The following is a 15447-nucleotide window of genomic DNA, read 5'->3' as shown; positions in this document are numbered from 1 at the left end:
AACTGATTGTTTGCCGGTTATGAATTGCCAATAGCTTCTCCGGCCGGCCGAGTCGTTGAATGTTACGTCAGCATCTTTTGCTTTGTTCCGAGATTTTCCTGGTCATCGAGACAACTTACTTTGAGTGGTGGTGGTATTTGGAACCTATGAATTGTAAATTATGCTTATTGAAAACTCACTACCAATTTCAAGATAATACGAAAGCCATGTTTTTGAAAAGAGTCTGTAGAAACTATTCCACGGGAAAAAGCTTGACAGTTTTACGTCTAGGTCCAACAAGATTTGCGCAGCAAGCTTGGTCAAATCTGGTGTCGAAAAACAACGTTAAAGTCGTCGAGACAGATGCAGCAAATCGGGAACAATTCATATCTGAGTTGAAGAGCGGTAAATTTGCAGATGTCGACTTTATCACAAGGACTTTCGAAAGTTTCAAACAAACTGGAATGATGGACAAACAATTACTCAAGCTCATCAAGGAGCATACCAAAGTCAAAGCTATGTCGCATAACGGGGCAGGATACGATCAAGTTGATGCCATTGAGTGTGGAAACTTGAAGATACAATTGTCGAATGTTCCAAGCTTGGTGGATGATGCAACTGCAGATACGGCAGTTTATTTACTGCTTGGAGCTATGCGTAATTTCCAGCTTTCCTCAGAAAACATGAAAAAGGGCCAATGGAAAACACAAAAATGTGCAGGTACGCCTATTGGACACGACCCAGAAGGTAAGGTTTTGGGTATTCTCGGTATGGGTGGTATTGGCAGAACCATTAGAGACAGACTGGTGCCATTTGGTTTCAGCAAAATTTTATATCACAATCGTCACCAGCTTCCAAAGGAACTTGAAAAAGGGGCTATTTACTGCAAGACTCCCGAAGAGTTGTTCAAGGAGTCCGATGTCATCAGCATAAGTATTCCGTTAAACAAGAACACGAAGCATATTATCAACGAGAAGTCTATCGGGATTATGAAGGATGGTGTTGTCATTGTGAACACTGCGAGGGGACCTGTTATTGACGAGTCTGCGCTCAAGACGGCGTTAAAGAGCGGAAAAGTTGCTGCATTTGGTGCCGACGTTTGGGTAAACGAACCAAACGTTGACCCTGAGCTGATCAGTTTATCGAATGTTGCGTGCTTGCCACACATGGGCACCCACACTGTGGAGACCATGAAGGCTATGGAGGAGTTTGTTGTTGAGAACGTTCAGACATACATTGACACCAACAAAGTTCTCACCATGGTTCCTGAATTGAAAGGGAAGTTTTAGAGTGGATGATTATGTATGTAAGTGTAGACAGGCTAGAGCCTAGCGGCGTCCTTATCTAATTGGAATACTGACATTGTTACAAATTCCGCTGCCATGGTTAGGTCGGAGAAAAATTCGAGTTTTTCCGAGCAGGAGAAGAAAGAGCGGGGGAGGCGGGGGAAGACGAGGGTAGGTGGGGGGAGTAGACAGATGGCTAGAGGTGATGAAAGGAAAGCAATTCACTTTGGTTGCTACCCTCTTCTTAAGGTCCACCCTTCCTTGTTTCTGGTGAAAGAGTCAGACGAGAACGGAAATGACATTTGCAGAGAGCGGAGAACGTTTCACGGTGCTGAGACTCCCACCCATCAGATACGCCGGGGACATCTGGGACGAGTTCGAGCAGAAGAACAGCAATGTTAGAGTTGTCGAGACGGCTGCGAAGAACAGGGAGGAGTTCATTGCGCAATTGAAGCGGGGGGAGCTGCAGGAGGTGGACTTCATTGCGCGGACGTTCCAGTCGGTCAAGCAGACGGGTCTTTTCGACAAGGAGCTACTTGAGCTCATTGTTGCGCACACGCAGGTGAAGGGAATTGCACATTGCGGGGCCGGGTACGACCAGGTGGACGCCAACGCGTGCCGGGACCTGAAGCTGCAGCTCTCGAATGTGCCGGGGCGGGTGAACGACTCGACGGCCGACACAAACGTGTTTTTGATTCTTGCGACGCTGCGGAACTTCCAGCTCGGCCACGAGAACCTCATGAAGGGCCGGTGGAAGACGGACATCAACTCCGCAGGCACCATCTACGGCCACTGCATCCAGAACAAGGTGGTGGGCATTCTCGGGATGGGCGGCATCGGGCAGACCGTGCGGGACCGGCTGGCGGGGTTCGGGGTGAAGAAGATTGTCTACTACAACCGCAGCAGACTGTCGCCCGAGCTGGAGCAGGGGTGTGAGTACTGCGGGACGATGGAGGAGCTGGCGGAGCAGAGTGACGTGATCTCGATCAACATCCCCTTGAACAAGGACACGCACCACGTGATCAACGCCTCGCTCATTGCCAAGATGAAGGACGGCGTGGTGCTGGTGAACACGGCCCGCGGCCCCGTTGTCGACGAGGCTGCCGTCAAGGCCGGCTTGCGCAGCGGGAAGATTTTTGGCTACGGCACAGACGTGTTTGAGAACGAGCCCGACATCGACATGGACTTTGCGTCGCTGCCAAACGTCACGTCCTTGCCCCACATGGGCACTGCCACCGTCGAGACCATCCGCTCGATGGAGGCCCTGGTTGTGGAGAACGTCGACGCCTTCTACCGCACGGGCAAGGTCAAGACCCTCGTGGCCGAGCTGCAGGGCGTTTTCTAGCCACCTACCTACCTATTCTGTAGCCTAACCGTCCCCCTACCCTCGCCGCCCGCACCCGCCGGCCCACGGGCCCGCGCCGGCCCGCCGTCTACATATACCTGTCTGGGCCCGCCTCCCGCCTCTCCCCCGGCTCCTCCCCTCCCCACGCCGCCTCTCCGCTGCTGCCCCCTCCCCCTCCCCCCTGCACACAGCAATGAACATCTTGACCCCCCAGCGTCTGCAGCGCTTGGCCACGTGGGAACACCTCGGTGACTCCTGGTTTCTTGTCGCCACCGCCACCCTCACCGTGTGCAACCGCCCGCAGGAGATCCCCCGCCTCTACCACTATGCGATGCACACAGCGGCAGCCGCCGCCTCCCCGGCCCCCCAACCGCCGGACCTCGACGCAATCCTCGCCAAGTTCGCCGACATCCGGGCCACGGGCGCGGACCCCGCCTTCGACCCCTACGCGGCCGCCGCCGCCCCAGCCCGCCGCCGCCGCCTAGTCCTCACCGAGAAGCTCCGCGAAAGCATCCTCAAGACCGCCGCCCTCTCGGGACTCCCACGGGCCATCAACGCGCTAACGCTGCTCCGCGACTGCACCCCCGCCAGCCTGCGCCAGCAGTGCGCTGCCGGCGGCACCAAGCGCCCGCCCGTGGCCTCCTGGGCAGACTACGTGGCCGAGCAGCAGCGCGGAAAGGCGTACTGGGACCGCGTGTACACCAAGATCAGCACCCGCGTGGCCGGCCAGCTCGAGAGCGCGTACCCGGACCTCTGGACCTACACGTTGCAGCACGTCTACGCGCCGCTGCTCTCGTACACGGACGTGCTATCTGCGGAAGAGACGGCGCTTGTGGTCGTCGCGTCGCTCGTGCCGCAGGACGTGAACCCGCAGCTCAAGGGCCACCTGCGTGGAGCAGTGAACGGCGGCGTGGCGGTCGAGCGTGTGCGGGCGGCGCGCGACATGGCGATCGAGGTGGGTGGCTGGTGCGGGGCTGTGTGGCGCGGGCCGGTGGCGCAGGTGTAGGAGGGTGTGCTTGCGTAAGCAGGCGGTTGCGCGGAAGCACGTGCCGACGCGCATCCGCACGTGTGGCCGTGCCCCGCCCTGGACACGCTGCTCGGAGCTGTGGATTGTGGCAGTTTGTCAGCAGCAGCACTCTGCGGGCGCTGCGGAAACCCGGTTGCGGGCCGCATGCTGGCAGGATGCAGAAACTGGGGAGAGAAAGCGAGAAAAAAGATAGATTTGAGTTGGTACGGTACTCATTCTCCGGCTTGTCAACACATGACAAGACAGTGCTCGGTGACAGACAGGGTGGAGGTGGAGTGTGATTTTTGGTTCTTTTTTTGCTCCTTTTTTCTCCCGCTGTTGTCCTTCCCGTGTAGGGTCCGTCAGGTTAAGTAGCACCGTACAGCAAGCACATATCAACAGCGTCTCTGCGTCTCCGCCGCCTCGTGTCCAACCACCGCCAGTTCCTGCCTCCCGTCCAGTCTAGTGTTCGTGTCTCTGCCGTTCCAATGTCTGACCTCCAGGGCTTGAACATCAACAATAGCAACAGCAACAGCAGCAGCAGCAGCAGCAGCAGCAACAAGGACCGTGCCATCAAAGACAGCTCCTCCGACCTCGGCAGCACGTTCATACACGGCAACAGCAACATGGACCCGAGCAGCTCCAACGACGACACGCCCATGGCGCTCTTGGAGCAGCTTGTCTACATCGACAACTTCTTCCAGCAGTCCGACTCGCCCAACGTGCAGGGCAGCGACAACTTCGACGACCAGCTCCAGCGGGAGTTGGCGGCGTTCGCAAACGACACCTTCATCTTCCCCGACGAGGACAAGCCGAAGCAGGCCTCCTCGAACGGCGAGGGCAGCAGCGGCAACAAGGCCGGTGCCAAGAACCCGCCCGCCGGCAACGGCGGCAACAGCGACAACCTGCTCTCCTTTGCACAGGCCTCCTTCGAGCAGATCTCCCCCGCAGACATGTCCTCCGTCTCGAGCCCGATCCCGCCCACACACTACCAGAACTTGTCCCAGCGCTACAACAACTCCAAGCAGAAGTTCACCTACCAAGAGTCGATGAGCCAGCACATGACCACCATCCCCTCGACGATCCACGAGCTCTTGGGCAGCGGCAACGCCGCTGCATCAACGTCCCCGGCTAACCTCAGTGCCGCCAGCAACGCCGCCAGCGCCAACCCGCCCCCCACCACAATCAACCCGGCCGCCAGCTCCAGCAGAAGCAACAACAACAGCAACGCCTCTGACCTCTTTGACAACCCCCGGGCCAGGCACCACGCCACAAACTCCACCAGTACCTCGAGCACCAACCCGCTCGACGCCGGCGAGGCAAGAAAGGTCCAGGTCCCACAGGGCGCCCAGAACACGCTTGCCGCCGCAGGCCTCTCGCAGACCCAGATCGATGCTCTCGCCAGCTTGGTTGCCTTCCACAAGTCCGATAGCCTGGGCAAAGCACAGGCCTCTTCGGGCGCCTCTGGACAGTTCCCTCCTTTCAACTTGCAATCCTCTCAGCCTTCAACACCTCAAAACTTCCAGTTATTGCAAGAGCTGAGCAACCAGCAGCGACAGCAGCAACCTCAGCAGCCTCAGCAGCCTCAACAGGCACCCAGCAACAACAGCAACAACGTCAACAATCTCTTGGTCGGTCTTCTAACCCAGTCCTTAGTAAACAACGTTGGATCTCCACAACAGCAACCCCAGCAGCAGCAGCAACAACCCCAGAATAACCTGGCGTCCTCTCTCTTGTCCCTGTTGGCCGGAAACGCTTTTGACAATGGCAACCAAGGAAACGTGTTAAACCTCTTGTTGCAGCTTCAACAGCAGCAGCAGCAACAGCAGCAGCAGCAGCAGGCTTTGAACTTGCAGTCGATACTGTCCAACCAAATCCAAGGCGGTGGTCTCTCCACGTTGAGCAATACCCCTAATTCAACCCAATTGACAGGTTCGGCAGGATCGCCCACTCTAGCTGCCGGTTCAAATAACAAAAAACAAACCCTCACATTCAAGAACTCGCTCCTGGATATGAGCAAATCGACTTCGGAACCGGTAGTGAGGAAAAGTACGTCTTCATTCAACTCTATCCCCGCTAACACGAAAAACACTTCCTCGATCAGCCATGCTCCAGGGTCGAGCTCAAGCTCTCTTCAAGCAGCAGCATCGGCCATTGCTGCAGAGAGGAAAGAGGGTTCTTCGAAAGCCGCAGAACCATCATCGGGGAATTCAAGCGCAACAAGCTCTCATGCTGCTGGTTCAGGTGATAGCGCTCGTACCGCAAAGGGGACTGCTTCTGTTCGGTTCAGGCAAAAGAAGAAACTCAAAGAACAGGAGATGGAAAAGAACCTTCAAGAGGCAAAGGAGGTGGCAGACGCCTTGCAGGCCCGTATCCAGCAGTTAGAGATGGAAAACAGATTGCTTCGGGATTTGGTTGTCGAAAAGAGCCATCAGCGTGATAGCGAAGAGGTCGAGCGGCTAAGAAAGAAAGCCAGGTTGCAGGTAAAGGGTAAAGAGTAGTAAGTTTCGTGGGAGCTTCATTAAACCCGTTCCTTTCTTTTGTATCGATTTTATGTACATATGTATTTTGGTTCGTATTCGGTAAAATAAAATTCATGTGCGAGCTTACGTAATTGCATCTTGCTTCCCTAGCGTGGAAAATAAAGGCTGCCTGTTTCTCACCACCATTAGGCTGCGCAGCACGCCGTATGGAAGAAAGGTTGCATCGGCTCGGACACAGCTGTGCTGGCTTGGTTTCCTTTTTAAGTCGGAGAAGACAAGCGAAAGACACACAAGTCGGAAAACTATACATAATGAAGGCTGTTGTTTCCGTACGTCACATTACCACCAAAACCCACAGAAGATGCGTTTACCTCTTTCTCCACAACCGAACAATTGCATAGATACTAACATAATACAAACAACTAACGGATGTTGAAATGCCATGCATGCAAGTTAAATGCTTCGCACAACAACTTTCTGTTTGCTTGTCCCTACTTCGACAATTATTCTAGCCTGCACAAGCATGGTTCTGTACAGTAGTGTCAGCGTTCGGTGTTGTTATCTTGTCTGTGATTGCAGGACTCTTTTACGCAAACCATGAGACAATGATGGGCTCAATCACTTCTCCAAGCGATGGAAAAGGTGTGGCGAAGACCATACTAGGAGCCATTGTTTTGTACCTTGCCTTCTTGGCATTCTGCGGATGTCAAATTTGTGTGATAGACAGACAGAGCAAAATCCAGTTATGATCACAACTAGAATATTCACAACTCTACATTCTCACAAGCCCTCTAATACCACAGCTCTACTTATTACCACAAAACCATCGCTCTATATAATTACATCTATAAGTGCCACATAACCAAAAACCGGGTTCTTATCCGAAAGGAAAAAAGTTGACATGAATAGATACTTTGTAATCTATAGTTGAATAGACAATCAAATCTAAGTTTTTTAACATACATAGCAATCCTTGAGACCCTCATAGCCTTAATATCCTATTTTACTCAGTATTCCCCTCATTGAACAGTGAGATTTACCCTTGAATGTTTGATGCCTGAATACGGGGAGGGAGGGGGGATTGTAAAATGCACCGCATCATCTACTGGATAAACATATGTAGGATTGCACTGTAGGAAAGCAAAGAAGGGAGGGGTTGAACAGAGAGGTAGTACTCCGATTTACAAAATTGGCATAGTCACATGAGGCTTTTGCACGGAGTCTTCTCACTCTAACTCTCATTAAGCCCGCTATATCCCTCACACACTAACGCATGTTTTTCAACTTCTTTCTTTCTTTCCAGACAATGTGTATGATTACCTGATGTCATTATAAGTGACCAAGAGCGGTAAAATGTTGAGAGCCGCAAACAGGAGATGTTCGTTCAAGTTTGCGTCCGTTGCTGCTCAACAGCTGAGACTGGTAAGATGGCAGACCACCACTTCCGGAGTCCTGGGCACGAATAGATTCACGCAAACCCCAAGAGCGCTTAACTCACAAAACATATATGGTTCAGCAAATGAATCATCAACAATAAAATCGACTGCACTGTCGGTGACAGATCCTTATATCGTATACAAACACCTCGTTAATTCAAAAGAGATCGAGCCTGACCCACATCAGTTGGCGTCTATCAAAAAGTTACGTGCTCTCTCAGAGAGTTTACAATCTTACAAGCCTCAACTTACTTCTGTAAAAATTAACCGGCTGGTTAGAGAGCTTGAAATAAGGTACAATCAGCAGAAGCAGGATGGTAAGGGGGTTCTGTTTGGATATACCGTCGGGTGGTTTCGTGAACGTGAAAACACTAAACTAAGAACAGAACTAGTTAAAGTTTTGAATGATTACGAAGAGTTAACATCTCCTGAGATGAAGGATATCCCTAAGGGGTTACTAATCAATGGTGAAGTCGGTTGTGGCAAGACGATGTTGATGGATATCTTTGCAGATTCATTACCTATCCAGGGTAAATGGAGAATTCATTGGGGTGTGTTCATCCAATGGGTTATGAAGGAAATAGAGAGTATCTCGTCAAGGAAAAGAGATCGATTTATGCAAGCTAACCATCCGCTATTGAATTATGAGAATGAATTTGTTTTATTTGAAGTAGCAGCAAGAATGATTGAAAAATGCCATGTTCTGATTCTTGATGAATTCATGCTACCCGATATCGCATCTGCAAAAATTGTCAATGTACTATTTGTCTACTATTTCAAACTTGGTGGGGTGTTAGTTGCAAGTAGTAACAGATTGCCGGAAGAACTGTACTCTGGATCTATCAATAAATCAACTATGGGCAGCTTTGAGCAAATACTTAGGGCCAGATGCGATGTCTGGGATATGCAAAGTGAAATTGATTATCGTACTAATTTGAAAGAAGATGATATTGCTGATGAAAAATGGATGGTTCTCAAAAGTGATGAAAATCATCATGAGGTTTGGAAAAATTTAGTTGAAAAGTTCATTGATCTACAAAACTGCGAAACTAATGCCAAGGGCTTCACAAGTTACGGTAGGGATATCATCATTCCTAAATTGAGTGATGGGGTAGCCTATTTTGAGTTTGATGATGTTGTTAGGGATTCAGCCTATGGCCCCGGGGACTTCATTTCCATTGCAACCAAATATCCAACAATAATTATCGATAATGTTCCGATTCTGTCAATCAAGATGAAAAATCACGCACGTCGTTTGATTACATTTATTGACGCCATCTATGATTCTAGGTGTAAGTTGGTCATCAAACTTGAGACAGATCCAGTTCATCTATTTTTTCCTGATATTCGTGATAATACTCCAACAAGGTTCAAGTGTACACCTTTAGAGGATGGCCCAAATCCCGTCTGCTTGAGTGAAGCTCTTAAATACAAAAATGATTCTGTCACAACTACAGAAGATGTTCAAAACATTGAAATGTTTGCAAAGACAGAAATGGATCTATCTAATCCTTATAGACCAAACTTTGCCACGTATGAGGATGACAACAAGGCATACGACATTGACAAAGGTGAAGAAGGCATGAAGAAAAATTTCACTGATATGAAAAAATTCACCGGAGAAGATGAAATGTTTGCATATAAAAGAGCCGTTAGCAGAATCAATGAGATGACCCATTCCATAAGGTGGAGACATACTAAATGGATTCCATTACATGATAGTATCAAGCCATGGGAGAGCGTGAATGGTGCTGCTGAAAAGGAAGTTGAAAATCAGCAACAAGAATCAGTGTTAATTCAGCCCAAAAATTCGGAACCCGATAAGGAGAAAGAAGTGGCTCAGAAAAGTGGTGCTGTTTCACAAAGAACAGACGCCCCTGAGTTCAAGGATTACAATTTCTGGTCGATGGGGAATTGGAAGAACAAAAAGGACAAATTGCAAGATGAGATTGCAAGAAGGTGGATCCAGGGTATTGGCAATTCTAAGAAGTAAGAGGTAGAAAAGGGAGTAGAAAATTGTACAAATGCAATCGGAAGTAAAAAGAGAGCAAAGAAAACTCGCACTGTGTGAGCTCTTTCTTTTTTTTTGCACAGTGGCACTGATTGGACAGGAGTAAGAAGAAGGGAAAGATACAACTTTAACTTCTTCAGAAGCCTCAGTAGAATCCTAGTTGTGTGACAACACCACGTATAGCATTCATCAATTATATAGAGGAAAACGTTTGAATAAACAAGTATAGAGATTTCTGCGGAATTAAGCCGATTGAGTTTGAAAAAGTGTTGTGCATGAGAGAAATACCAAACAAAGAGAAATAAATATCGGTTTCTCTTATCACAATTGTACAGTTAACAGTAGACGGCACTGTCACCCATATTGAGATTATAGCATAATATCATGGAATACCTCAAGATCACGAAAGTAGATGATGTGGTGATGTATCGGAGGGGACAGAGGTACTCAGGGACGCTCCACCTGACCACACATCATATTATATTTACCATTGTCCCCGATACGACCAGCGAGAGTAAAAGCAGACCTTCTGAGCTTTGGTTCTGTTATCCGATGATCGAAAGGGTAGATTTCAATAGAGGATCAGCGTTACTGTATGAAGCAGATACCAGTCCTGCGGATAGTTACGGGACTACTGGGAACTCCAATTCGGGGAATCGTTTGACCAATGGCATAGCTGAATCCATCACGAGTTCAGCATTGGCAACTACTGCTAGTGAGCTCACCAATTCACTCACGAATGGTCTTGGATTTGGGAATGTCCTTGCGTTGAATAACGAAGATACTGAAAAGGAAGACGAGACTACTGGAGGGGCGATGATACCGCTGTCGATAAAGGACGAAGGCGACGGAGTAAGTGATCACACTGAGACTGCAGCCGAGAAGAGGCAATATGAGTTAGAAAGCAGGCAAAGAAAGCTTTGCAGAGGAGCGTCGATTCGAATACAGTTCCGTGACTTCAACTACATTTCGTTTGATTTCAGAAATATCCTCAAGGGAAATGATGTCTTCGAGAGTATGATGAGGTTGACATGCATAGATACCATTGACAAGCTTTACGCATTCATATACCAGCCTATCCGTATTGAAACTGTGTTCAATGGATGGGAGGACTACGATGTCAGGAGAGAGTTTGAAAGGCAGGGGTTAACATTTGATGCTAGCGATGGGGATGTTGGGGTGGAGAAAACCGTTGGATGTAGCCAGTGGAGAATCACCTCACTGAACAAGAAGTACGAGTTGTGCGCTTCGTATCCAAGGGAGCTCCTAGTCCCCAAAAACATATCGGATACGATGCTCGGACACACGGTTAAATTCAGATCCAAGAACCGGTTTCCGGCTCTATCCTACTACTACAAGAAGAACGGATGCAGTATTGTTCGGTGCTCGCAGCCGCTGGTGGGCATCAAGCAAAACCGGTCTATCCAGGACGAGAACTTGCTACAGGAGGTGTTTCGGACAAATGACCTGGTGAAGGGCAAAAACTTGATTGTCGATGCAAGGCCGCTGACGAACGCGATGGCGCAAGTGGCGCTGGGCGCCGGGACGGAGATCATGGACAACTACGGCGACAACAACCGGAAGGTTTTCTTGAACATCGAGAACATCCACGTGATGCGGGACAGCTTGAACAAGGTGAAGTTGCTATTGAGGAATAGCGACGTGAACGGGTGCAACGTTCCGCTCAACCAGGAGGCGCTCAACAAGACCGGCTGGTTGGAGCACATCAGCAAGCTGTTGCGGGCCACCGAGTTGTTGGTGAAGCACCTTGTGTACGAGGGTGTGCACCTGGTGGTGCACTGCTCCGACGGGTGGGACCGGACGTCGCAGGTGTGCTCGCTGGTGGAGCTGTGTGTCGACCCGTACTACCGCACAATGGAGGGCTTCATCGTGCTCGTGGAGAAGGAGTGGGTGTCGTTTGGACACCGCTTCAACGAGCGCTGCGGCCACATGCAGCGCGAGAGCAAGTTCTACAACAACACGGAGGAGGGGAACTTCCAGAAGATCCGGAACCTCAACCAGCGCTTCAAGCACCAGCAGAACATGAAGTTCGAGAGCCCCATTTTCCAGCAATTTCTCGACTGCGTGTACCAGGTCCTGCTCCAGCACCCGACCAAGTTCCAGTTCAACGAGCGCTTTTTGAGGCGCCTCGTCTACCACTTGTACTCCTGCCAGTACGGCACCTTCTTGATCGACCGCGACGCCGACAAGCAGCACCTGCGGCTTCCCGATCGCACTAGGAGCGTGTGGGACTACTTCAACAGCCGGCGTCCCGAGTTCACCAACCCGGACTACGCTCCGCCTGCACTTCCCTCCGCCGACTACGAGGCTGACGTGCTTGACATCGACTACGGCGCCGTCGTATGGTGGAGCGAGGTCTTCTGTCGAGACATGAACCGTGCCCGCTGAAGCGTCCGATCCATGAAGTCACGTGCCGCATGCCCCCCTGCCGGCCGCAGACCCCTGGCAAGTCCTACCCCTGGCTCGGCCTTCCCCATGCGGGCCTCTTTCCCGCCCGCCCGCCCTGCCGTTGCCGCTGCGCCGCCGCCCCACGGGCCTCCGGCCGCCCGCGGGCGACAGCCGGCCACCGTCCCGCGTATTGCCCGCCACGGACGCGCCCGGCCGCCGGGCGCCGGGGCCGATCGACGTTTTTTGGGGGTGACCGACCGTGGACCAGCGGAACAGGCTCGGCGGATCGGTGGGCAATGTCCGGCGAGGTCAGGCCTGGCTGCGGGAACAGCTGCGGAAGCAGGCAGGAGATGGGGATATATATCGGTGGGCAGACGGCCTGCGTGGGGTTGAGGGCAGTGGGTAGGGGCGGTCCGTGGCGATTGCGAATGCTCAGCTGGTTTTTGTATTTGTTGTGAGTTTTTGCAGTCTGTTTCTAGTAGAAAGTCGGGTTCTGCGTGACACACATAGACACAGATAGACACACACGCACACACACACACATACACATTCAGCGTCGCCATCATGTTTTCCAGAGCAATCAACAAATCGTTTGTTAAAAAGGTACGTACACGAAAAGATGGAAGGGAGGTAGATAGATAGATAGATGGGTAGATAGATGGGTAGATAGAGGAAAGTATCGGCAGACAGGAAGCAATTGGATACTAACCGGTGGGCGTGTTTTTTATTCTGCAGTCTGCACAGCAAGTCAGAAACTTGTCGATCCACGAGTACAGATCGGCAGCTCTCCTCAAGTCGTACGGAATCGGTGCGCCTCGTGGTGAGGCCGCCAGAACGCCAGAGGAGGCGTACCAGGCCGCAAAGGACTTGAACACCAACGAAATGGTGATCAAGGCGCAGGCCTTGACGGGTGGTAGAGGTAAGGGCCACTTTGACAACGGGCTGCAGTCGGGTGTCCGTTTGATCGAGACGGCCGAGGAGGCCAAGGACTTGGCGTCCAAGATGCTCAACCACAAGTTGATCACCAAGCAGACGGGTGCCGCCGGTAAGATTGTGACGGCCGTCTACGTGGTTGAGAGAAAGTACGCGCTCCAGGAGGCATACTTGTCCATTGTGATGGACAGAAAGAACCAGTCCACGATGGTCATCGCCTCGTCCGAGGGTGGTATGGACATCGAGGGCGTCGCCAAGAAGAATCCGGACGCGATCAAGAAGTTCCCTGTCGAGATCGACGTCGGAATCTCAGACAAGTTGGCCACCGAGATCGCCTCGGGCCTGCACTTCACCGCCGACGCGGTGCCAAAGGCCGCCAAGACGATCCAGACACTATACAAGATTTTCAAGGAGAAGGACGCCACCCAAATCGAGATCAACCCATTGTCCGAAACCAAGGAGCACGACGTGATGTGCATGGACGCCAAGTTCAACTTCGACGACAACGCCGCCTACAGACAGAAGGAGGTTTTCTCCTGGAGAGATACTACCCAAGAAGACCCAGATGAGGTCACCGCCTCCAAGTACGGCTTGAACTTCATCAAATTGAACGGTAACATCGGTTGTCTTGTCAATGGTGCTGGTTTAGCCATGGCAACAATGGATGTCGTCAAACTCTACGGCGGTGAGCCAGCAAACTTCTTGGACGTCGGGGGTGCTGCCACCCCGGAGACCATCGAGAAGGCCTTCGAGTTGATCTTGACCGAAAAGAAGGTTTCTGCGATTTTTGTCAACATCTTCGGTGGTATTGTCAGATGTGATTACGTTGCCGACGGTTTGATCCAAGCGACAAAGAACTTGGGCTTGAAGATCCCTGTTGTTGTCAGACTCCAAGGTACCAACTTCGCCATCGCCAAGAAGATGATTGAAGAGTCCGGCTTGAAGTTATACCTCGAAGAAGACTTAGACAAGGCTGCCGAAAAGGCTGTTGAATTAGGTAAGAACTAAGAGGAACCAAAAAATCCCCTCTTTTTTACCTCCCCATTCTAAAAAGCAACGAACCCTATTACCTACTGATAACAGTTCTTACATCTCTAATAATGTCTTAGTGTATATATCTTAATTATAATTTTTGTCTAAAAATTTATTTATTTATTATTATTTATTCGATCATCCCATCGTCGTCGGCTGACTACAGCTTCGTCTGCTCAAAGAGCAGATCCAAATACTCGTCTTGTGTGAACTTAGACCTCAATACGTTGTTGGACGTCTCAACGAAATGCTTCGCTATGAACTCCTCGTCGCATGGCAGAATCGCTAACTCAGAACCCTCTTCTTCGTTTTCCAACTTAGCGCTCAACAAGGCTCCTCCCAACCTTGGGACGTTTTCCTTCGTGCTCTTGGCACTCATCGTGACGACACTCACATTCTTCATCTTCTTGTCTCCCTCACTATTGCCGTTTCCGTTGCCGGAGCCATTCCCGTTGCCGCTATGACTGTCGCTACCTGCTCCGTTCAGCTCACGCTGCAGCTCACGCTCACGTTCCAGTTTACTCATCTTCGATTGGTCGATGTACGAGAAGTGCGGACGAAGCATACAAGTGTCCGACAGCGGAGTTACATGCAGCCTCCCCTCCTTGTCCTGAACTCCAACAAGGTATCGACTACCGCCAACAGAGCCAGGCTGTGTGCGGATCGAAGTCAGTGAATTGAGAGGATTGTTCGACATGGACGCAGATTTCTTCTCTTGCTTCACCTTATCGCTCTCGCTGGCATTTTTCGGCTGAATCACCGAAATGGATGGGATTGTGCCATCTGAAGGCTTCCCAATCGGTTCGTCATGTATGATTACTCCTCGGAGAATTTGTTCAGAGACGTTATATTTTTCAGACGCAGTCTCACTGAAGAAGTTGCTCGTATCCAACGGTAAACGCAACTCCACTACCCCTGATTCAGGTTTGATTTGTAGCTTGTGTAACGCGGAAATGTGGTTTTGTGCGAGATGTGAGTGGCGAGACTTGTTCGGAAATTGCAAAAGTAAAGGAGCCAATGTCTCGCCCTTGACAGTAGCGTTGAGATGCAATGGAATCGTGTCGACAATCGGATCATCCAGATCCTCGTCTTCAGAATCAGATTCTTCATCGTCATAATATTTCATCTCATGATCCCTTCCTTCCACTTGCTGGCTCATCTCCTCTTTCCCTTTGTTTTCAATGTCTTCCGTCTTTATCTGTATAGTCTCTGTATCTGCCTCAACCCCAGGCTCGAGCTTCACGTGCACCTCGGGCTGGTCCGGTTCCTCTGCAACGAACAACGATGACATGACTTGTAATGTATGTCAGTTTTTCAATGTGTATTCACCAGTAAGTTGGAGGAGCCTACCTAAAATTCTGCTCTTTCCAGGCTTTGCATAGGCACAGAAAAGGACAGGAGATAGTAACGATGATAATAAAATCATCATCAAGAAAATTGGAAAACATGGCTGTGTGGTCTGAAATTTTTTTTCTTTTTTAGGCCTTTTTTTCTATTTCCCTTCAAATATTTTTTTCAGATTTTGCT

General features: G+C 50.6%; 6 protein-coding genes across 6 annotated transcripts; 5 read left to right on the top strand and 1 right to left on the bottom strand.

Annotated features, from left to right (window-relative positions):
• Positions 1 to 206: 206 nt before the first annotated feature.
• PICMEDRAFT_73820 (hypothetical protein) lies at positions 207 to 1268 on the top strand (the record flags this gene model as incomplete). Its single annotated transcript, XM_019164599.1, has 1 exon — positions 207 to 1268. One exon carries the CDS (start codon positions 207 to 209, stop codon positions 1266 to 1268), a length of 1062 nt encoding a protein of 353 aa, XP_019016137.1.
• Positions 1269 to 1560: 292 nt separating this feature from the next.
• Positions 1561 to 2610, top strand: PICMEDRAFT_59857 (hypothetical protein; the record flags this gene model as incomplete). The annotated part of the gene is made up of 1 exon (XM_019163392.1): positions 1561 to 2610. One exon carries the CDS (start codon positions 1561 to 1563, stop codon positions 2608 to 2610), a length of 1050 nt encoding a protein of 349 aa, XP_019016136.1.
• Positions 2611 to 2803: 193 nt separating this feature from the next.
• PICMEDRAFT_73818 (hypothetical protein) lies at positions 2804 to 9528 on the top strand (the record flags this gene model as incomplete). The annotated part of the gene is made up of 4 exons (XM_019164598.1): positions 2804 to 3526; positions 4078 to 6106; positions 6622 to 6813; positions 7436 to 9528. 4 exons carry the CDS (start codon positions 2804 to 2806, stop codon positions 9526 to 9528), a joined length of 5037 nt encoding a protein of 1678 aa, XP_019016135.1.
• A 402-nt stretch (positions 9529 to 9930) lies between these two features.
• PICMEDRAFT_36007 (hypothetical protein) lies at positions 9931 to 11955 on the top strand (the record flags this gene model as incomplete). The annotated part of the gene is made up of 2 exons (XM_019162978.1): positions 9931 to 10156; positions 10448 to 11955. The coding sequence occupies 2 exons, from the start codon at positions 9931 to 9933 to the stop codon at positions 11953 to 11955; spliced, it is 1734 nt and encodes a 577-aa protein (XP_019016134.1).
• A 357-nt stretch (positions 11956 to 12312) lies between these two features.
• On the top strand, positions 12313 to 13931 carry PICMEDRAFT_17523 (hypothetical protein). Its single transcript, XM_019161633.1, has 2 exons — positions 12313 to 12558; positions 12691 to 13931. The coding sequence occupies exons 1-2, from the start codon at positions 12520 to 12522 to the stop codon at positions 13894 to 13896; spliced, it is 1245 nt and encodes a 414-aa protein (XP_019016133.1). The 5' UTR covers positions 12313 to 12519; the 3' UTR covers positions 13897 to 13931.
• A 149-nt stretch (positions 13932 to 14080) lies between these two features.
• Positions 14081 to 15211, bottom strand: PICMEDRAFT_73816 (hypothetical protein; the record flags this gene model as incomplete). Its single annotated transcript, XM_019164597.1, has 1 exon — positions 14081 to 15211. One exon carries the CDS (start codon positions 15209 to 15211, stop codon positions 14081 to 14083), a length of 1131 nt encoding a protein of 376 aa, XP_019016132.1.
• Between the last annotated feature and the right edge of the window lie 236 nt (positions 15212 to 15447).

Source organism: Pichia membranifaciens, assembly GCF_001661235.1.
Source record: "Pichia membranifaciens NRRL Y-2026 unplaced genomic scaffold PICMEscaffold_5, whole genome shotgun sequence".
Classification (NCBI taxonomy): Eukaryota; Fungi; Ascomycota; class Pichiomycetes; order Pichiales; family Pichiaceae; genus Pichia; species Pichia membranifaciens.
This window is presented reverse-complemented; position numbering and strand designations above follow the sequence as displayed.

Coding starts and splice junctions, on each gene's coding strand:
- PICMEDRAFT_17523 (XM_019161633.1), top strand. CDS start 12,520: ATGTTTTCCAGAGCAATCAACAAATCGTTTGTTAAAAAG. Junction 12,559..12,690: donor ACAAATCGTTTGTTAAAAAG/GTACGTACACGA, acceptor TTTATTCTGCAG/TCTGCACAGCAAGTCAGAAA.